This window comes from Nicotiana tabacum, chromosome 11, assembly GCF_000715075.1.
Source record: "Nicotiana tabacum cultivar K326 chromosome 11, ASM71507v2, whole genome shotgun sequence".
In the NCBI taxonomy this organism is placed as follows: domain Eukaryota; kingdom Viridiplantae; phylum Streptophyta; class Magnoliopsida; order Solanales; family Solanaceae; genus Nicotiana; species Nicotiana tabacum.
The window spans coordinates 137,242,615-137,249,866 of record NC_134090.1 but is presented as its reverse complement, the minus strand read 5'-3'; the positions used below and the strand labels follow the sequence as shown (position 1 = coordinate 137,249,866).

At 35.8% G+C, this 7,252-nt stretch overlaps 1 protein-coding gene across 2 annotated transcripts; it reads left to right on the top strand.

The window, feature by feature from the left end:
- The first annotated feature begins 422 nt into the window (after positions 1 to 422).
- Positions 423 to 3,390, top strand: LOC107802736 (zinc finger CCCH domain-containing protein 39). 2 transcript variants are annotated; one of them, XM_016626293.2, is made up of 3 exons: positions 423 to 682; positions 948 to 1,755; positions 2,767 to 3,390. In XM_016626293.2, exons 2-3 carry the CDS (start codon positions 1,005 to 1,007, stop codon positions 3,009 to 3,011), a joined length of 996 nt encoding a protein of 331 aa, XP_016481779.1. In that variant the 5' UTR covers positions 423 to 682; positions 948 to 1,004; the 3' UTR covers positions 3,012 to 3,390. The 2 variants fall into 2 exon arrangements, with proteins under 2 accessions (XP_016481779.1, XP_016481777.1); XM_016626291.2 differs by having other exon boundaries at positions 496 to 635.
- Positions 3,391 to 7,252: the final 3,862 nt, after the last annotated feature.

Genomic DNA, 7,252 nt, shown 5'->3' with positions numbered 1-7,252 from the left:
TCATTCAAAAATAGTCACTGTTTCAAAAGTCATCGAAATTTAGCCACTTTTCATGTAAAGATAAATCTGAATGAAAATACTGTTCAAAATCCGGAAAATACTCCAGTATATTTATACTGGAGTTCCAACAAAGTATACTCGAACTCCAGTATATTATACTGGAGTTTGGAGTTCCAGTATACTTTGCTGGAACTCCAGTATAATTCAACATAATATGTTGGAAGTTCATACACAGGTGCACCGAACTCCAGTATATTATACTGGAACGGTCTTTGTTGCAGTAAAATAATAGCTATTTTTCAATGACTTGACAAACACTGATTATAGTTAGAAATATTTTTAAAAGTGGGTAGTGCAATTTTTACAATTTTTACAATTTTTACCAAGCCTCGCTAGCCCAGACCTACTCTGTCCGTCCACAGGCCCAAAATTCAGTCCAAAGAACCCTGAAACCCAAGCCAACCCGCAGCCCCCCAGCTCCAAACCCTAAAAAGAATCTAGGGTTTTTCAATTCTTTCCCTCCCCTCTCAATATTCTTATAAAGTGTACATTGTTGACTTGAACTCTGATCATCCATGCACAAATCTTAAGCTGGTTCTTTTGATTTTCTTGGAAAGAATTGAACTTTTTTTAAGGTACTCATTTCGCTATTATTGAAAGTGAAAACAAAGATCAGGCTCAGGTTTGCTGATTTTGCATTGCTATTATTGTGTTTGCTTAATCTGTTTAAGCAAAAAAACTATTATCTGGTTTCTTGATTGACCGTACATTGTTTTATAAATATACATTTTTTTGGTTGCCATTGATATATTAGTAATTCGTGTCTTCAGCCCTGACTCATTGATTTTCTCTGGACTGTTGTTTAACAATCTTTGTGTTAATTATTTATGGTGTTCTGGTATTTCATAAGTATATCTAATAAAAATTGAATCTTTATTTTCTTTTAGAGAGGAGAAGAGTAGAATTGGATTCAGTTTAAAGAATTGATATTAGAAAAAGGGAAGATGAGTTATTCTGATCCACCACCTCCTCCCCCGCCCTTTATGCCAATGCCATTTGCTGGCGGTGATATTGGAGAAGCTTGGCCACAATCTCCAATGAACCATGAATTTCCCGAGTCCTATTCTCAGTTTGATCATGTACCTCCTTTCAAGAGACTGAGGAATTCCGATAACAATTCACCGAATTCTGCAAATTATACTCCTATGAATTCCAGAGTGAACCAGCTGAATCTTATTGGAAACAAAGGAACGAGCCATATATTTTTCAAAACACGCATGTGCGCCAAGTTCTTGGAAGGAACTTGCAGGAATGGGGAACATTGTACATTTGCTCATGGTGTTGAAGATTTGCGTGAGCCCCCTCCGAATTGGCAGGAACTAGTCCGTGAAAAAGATAGAGGGGTAGTAGGGAACTGGAATGATGATCAGAAAATAATACATAGGATGAAAATTTGCAAGAAGTTTTATAACGGAGAGGAGTGTCCTTATGGTGATAAGTGTAATTTTCTTCATGAACGTCCTCCGAAATTTAAGACTGACATTCCAAGGCAAAGGGAAAGCTCTGCAATAAGCATCGGAACAACGGCTAACAGAAGTGATCTTGAGCAGAATGAGATTAGTAAGCATGGAATTGCAGATTCAGATGCTGTTCGAATTAAGCCTGTATATTGGAAGACAAAGATGTGTAGTAAGTGGGAGACAACTGGTCAATGCCCCTTCCGAGATCGTTGCCACTTTGCTCATGGTCAATCAGGTAAAACTAATTTGACAGTCATCTTTTTGTTAGTTGTTAGTTTGACTTTATGTTTAATCGTTTGTAAATCAATTGTCTATTTTACTTGCTTTAATTTTTGCAAAATTCCTTCATCCCTTTATTGTAAAAAGTAAAGGCCGCATAATGTAATAGAATATAGTTTAAAGACAGAATAATTACGAGCGATGGAGCTCCTAGAAACAATGCTTGCTGATCCTAAGCAAGTTATTTAGCGTAGTAGAGCTGCAGTGGTTCAAGTTGAGAATCTAGTATAAAATTAAATACTTTTTTATTTTTATTTTTTCCGTATTTTTTCTCAGGGAAAAGTTTCCAAGTTCTTCATTGCGGAAAAGGACAAATAAAGCAGTTTGTATTCATATGATTTGCCTTTTGTATAACACCTGCATTGCAGAGAAGAACAGACTCTATCAAAAATCGTTTCGTAACCTAATAATTAATAGTATTCCACACGTGTCTTCTTTCCACTTAAATATGAAAAACTTGACATTAACTCACATTTAGATTACATCCATATATAAAACGAGGAATTTGTCGTGTTGCCATGTCCGTTGAGTGATGTTTTGCATATTCACTGCCATTGATTGTTCTCAGATTATGACTACTCTATTTCCTGTGACGATACATTCGATATGCAATTTCTCTACTAGGTCATATCTCACTTTTGAAACAAGTAACAATATATTCAGCTTTCAAGGTCTAGTCTGCCTCCTGGTTTTTATAGGTCTAACAATGAACTAACTTGGTCATTACCACTTTTTACTAAACATGGAGATACTGAATTTGTGAATGGTGGGTTTTATGTGATACGCTTTTATAAATCTAAAATTGACTTTCTATCGCTAAAATGGTGTGTGAACTTCTTTGTTCTCCGTCAACCTTTCCAGGAAAAGCCTTCCATTTTCCTTTGTTATCGCTTACTTGAAGTTTAGAAGTTGCTTTCGGAAGGGCTTTTCTCCATCGGTTGTCTGATGTTGGCTATTTCTTTGACAGAGTTACAGGCACCTAGTGGTCCGGACTTGTTGACGAATCCTGTCCCCATTATGCCAAGGCCCTTCTCTGTTCCACTTGTTGAGTTATCCTCTGCAAATGCAGCGGTGAATGCTTCGATACAAGAAGAAAAAGAGGATAAGAAAATCTTAAAATGGAAATTGACCAAGAAGATCTATCGGATATATGCAGATTGGATTGACGATCTAGTCCCGCCCCACCTCTTAGCTAGTAAAGCCGAGAGCTGATTTTCCTGGTTAAGGTTTATTATCTCCTTTCAACGAGGATAAAAGAATACGAGGGAGATGGAAATTTTGTTAGCGTGTTCTATAGTTTTCAATTTTTCATATTTTGTGTCAAAAATTGGCTAGAAATTTTGGAATTGCATATTTGTTTGTTATAGAAGAATCCAAGTAAGGTAATATCTTGGGGAATTCCCTAGTGAAAGAGAGTGGAAGCATATTAATTTTATAGTTTTTTTTTTCCTGAGCATTTTGGTTTAGTTCAAGTCTTCTGAGAAGCGCCAGCATATGAAAATGCTCATTTTTGTTTGCCTTCATTGTATTTCCAAGCCCAATTTCTCTTTTTGATATCTCCAGATGTTTATGGGACGCTTGCTCAACTAAATATTATGAGAAAACAAAATTTTGGGGGGAGTACACATAGCCCTATTAAGGGATTAGTCCGTACTTATTTTGTCTTGAAAATTTGAACTAAAAATCTTAATTTCAAGATAATTCTGGACATTTGTGTCCCGAAAATTTGAATGGAAAAACTTAAGTTTAGGACACATAGCTAATTCCTAAATAGCAACCCTTTAGAGCGGGTACCTAGTGTGATTTCTACAAAAACTTTGGTTCCTTGATAACTTCTAGTTCTAGTTTGATCAGGAAAGTAGAAAAAATGAATCTGCTAATGAAGGTTACAAGATTCGGTCAAGAGGAAGAAATTAATAATATGGTAACCGCTCATTGTTATTTTGGCCGGTTGATCTTCCATTATAATGCCAGTTTCAACAACTGACGTGAATTCATATTGCAACTTTTGGATGAAAGGAAAAAGATGTAATTTTACATGGCATATTAACAGTGTGAATTTGCTACAAATTTAACACTTTATTCACATCAGGAGACCAAAATCCAAAAGTTATGGTGTCAAAATTCAATCACAACCAGACGTTTTAGCAAGTGTAATGTTGAAAGAATTGTGTTATAACAATAACATAAAAGATTAATTTACCAAAAGAGACTTATAGATGTCCAAACAAGAAAAAGAAGAGCTTTTAAGTTAAGCATTTAGAATTCAAAAGTAGAAGGAACAAGAAAGAATAAGACGCTTTATGGACTCAACCAATGCCCAATGGAGTAGGAGTTTCGAAAATAAGGTGAAAGAATTTTTTATAAAAATCTTTTTCAAGTTTTGAATATGGAATGGAACAGAAAAAGTATTTTAATTTCCTGCACAGTACTTCAGGTTTTTTTTTTTTTTGGCTGGTTTGCTATCTCCATTTTTTCCAATTTTTAATAGCTATAGTATATAATTGGGTGAGAAGAGAAAAGTGGAAGGAGACTGCTTTTGAAGTTAGACAAGTTGTGTACGATAATTCTCAGCCGTGGCCTGGTACTGTTCTTAGAAACAGATTTGTGGTACCTGTATTCTGTTCTCTTCCATTCCTTTGGTACTTTTTATTTTATATAATCTTGTACCACCTCGCTTTTTTATGATGCAATGAACTATGGAATTAGTGTTTTCAAAGAATGAAAAACGCAACTAAAGCGATGATGGGAGCAAACCCTGTTGTTTGTAAAAGAAAGAAAAGAGAAGACAAAATAAAAGTGGAGAAGTCAAAGAAAGAAATAAATGAAAAGAAAAAAAAAGGATGCGTGAAAAAACAAAGAAAGAAAGGAAGCCAGAATGAAACGACTGCAAAATGTGAATGAATTAAATTGGTTTACAATCGCGGTGCGGGCCGGCCGCATGTTCACATTTTGCTGAAGATTTCAGTTGATTCATTTGCCTATAAATAGACATTCTCCTCTTCAGTTGTATTCTTCCCTCAACTTCTTTCTCTCTCAATATCAATAAGAGCTACTCTTTGTGTGGCTATGGAGAGGCAAAAATTGTCGAACCACGTAAATCTTGCCTTGTCTAGTCTTGTGCAATTTATTGCTTTTCTCTTTTAATTATCTTTCCCTTCTATTAACCTGATTCGCTTCCCAACAACTGGTATCAGAGCACAGACAATATAATTCTGGTAGAAAAGTATGGTATTGGTGCAAGTACTATTCACAAGAATAGTGCGACATTATTGATCATCGATACCAACACTATTCACAATAGTGAAGTACTATTCATTAACAGTGATAGTATAGTTCACCAATAGTGATTGTTGTCTACCTTATACATTTGAGACATTTTTCTTTCACAGAGAGTATTTGCGGTTGTTATTCACAAGCACTATTTACATAAATTATTTTTTTGTGAAAAATGGCATCGGAAGAAGGGAATGTTAAGATTGATAAGTTCAATGGCAAAGATTTTGGATTCTGAAAAATACAAATAGAGGATTATTTGTACTAGAAAAAATTACACTTATCTCTGACTGAGGGCAAAACCAGAGAATATAGCCAAAGCTGATTGGGATCTATTAGATCGACAAGCTCTTGGTGTGATTCGTTTGACGCTAACACGAAATGTAACATTTAATATCATAATGAGAAGACCACTGCCAGCTTGATGAAAGGCGTTATCAAATATGTACAAGAAGCCATCTACTTCATATAAAGTCTATTTGATGCGTCGATTGTTCAACATAAAGATGACAGAAGGTGGATATGTTACGAAAAATATCAATGAGTTTAATGTAATACTCCATCCGTTCCAATTTATGTGAACCTGTTTGACTGAGCACGAAATTTAAGAAAAAATGAAGACTTTTGGAATTTGTGATCATAAACAAGTTAAAAAGGGCCCCATAGTATTTGTGTGGTTAATAAAGCTTCTCATTAAGGGTAGAATTGGAAGTTTAAGCTAAATTATTTTCAAATTTAGAAAGGGGTCATTCTTTTTGGAACGGACCAAAAAGGAAATAGGTTCACATAAACTGGAGTGGAGGGAGTATTAGCAGTTGAGTTCTGTTAATATAATATTTGATGACGAAGCTAGGGCGTTGATTCTACTATCATCTCTACCGGAGAGTTGGTCTGCAACAGTAACTTCAGTTAGCAGTTCATCGGGAAGTATCAAACTCAAATTGGATGATATTAGAGACTTGGTTCTAAGTTAAGATATTCGCCGAGAAAATCAAGTAATTCCCTAGGATCTGCTTTTAATACCGAAAGCAGAGGGAGAAGCAGTCAAAGAAGACAAAGTCATGGTCGTGGTAGATCAAAGTCAAAGAGAAGAGGGCAATCCGAAAATTGCAAAGACATTACGTGTTGGAATTGCAATAAAAAGAGTCACTACAGTAGTCAGTGTAGAGATCTAAAGAAGAAGAAGGATGAAAATTCAGCAAATTTAATTATTGAACAAGTCGGTGATGCACTAATTTGTTGTGCAGACGGTCTAGTTGAATCTTGAATTCTGGACTTAAGTGCATCCTTTCACTGTACCTCATGCAAAGAATTATTGCATAATCATGTAGCTGGAAAATTCGGGAAGGTTTATCTAGCAGACGGGGAACCTTTGGATATTTGTCGGAAAAGGTGAAGTTCATATAAATACTTCACAAGGGACACTACGAAAATTGCAAAATGCCTGACATGTTCCCGGCCTCAAGAAAAATCTGATACCCATGGGTCAGATTGATAGTGAAGGATACACAACAGTATTCGGTAATGGATCGTGGAAGATAATCAAAGAAAATTTGATTGTGGCACTAGGCTTCAAGAAGGGAACACTGTATGCAACCGAAATATAGAGAGATATTATAGCACTAGTTGACCATGGTCGTGACACAATATTGTAACACCGGCGGCTCGGGCATATGAGTAAAAAAGTGTCGGCATCCAAAGAAAAGTTCTCAAACCTCAAGCATGTTGAATTAGATTTGTGCGAAGATTGCATTTACGGGAAACAAAAGAGAGTTAGTTTCTCAAAGGGGGAAAGGACGCCAAAGAAAGAGAAACTGAAACTAGTGCATACAGCTATGTGTGAGGACCAGCTCTTGTAACTTCTCTGGAAGGCTTACGCTATTATGTCACCTTCATTGATGATTCCACGATAAAGGTACGAGTTTATTTTCTGAAAAATAAATCTGACATGTTTGTTCCATTTAAAAGATGGAAAGCTAAAGTTGAAAATTAGACGAGCCTAAAGTTAAAATGTTTGAAATCTGACAATAGAGGAGAGTATCATAGTCAAGAGTTCAAAGCATTCTACTCAGAGAATGGGATCAGAATGATCAAGATAGTTGCTAGAATACCGGAATAAAATGGCGTTGTTGAGAGGATGAGTGGAACCCTGAATTAACGAGCCAGAAGTATGAGAA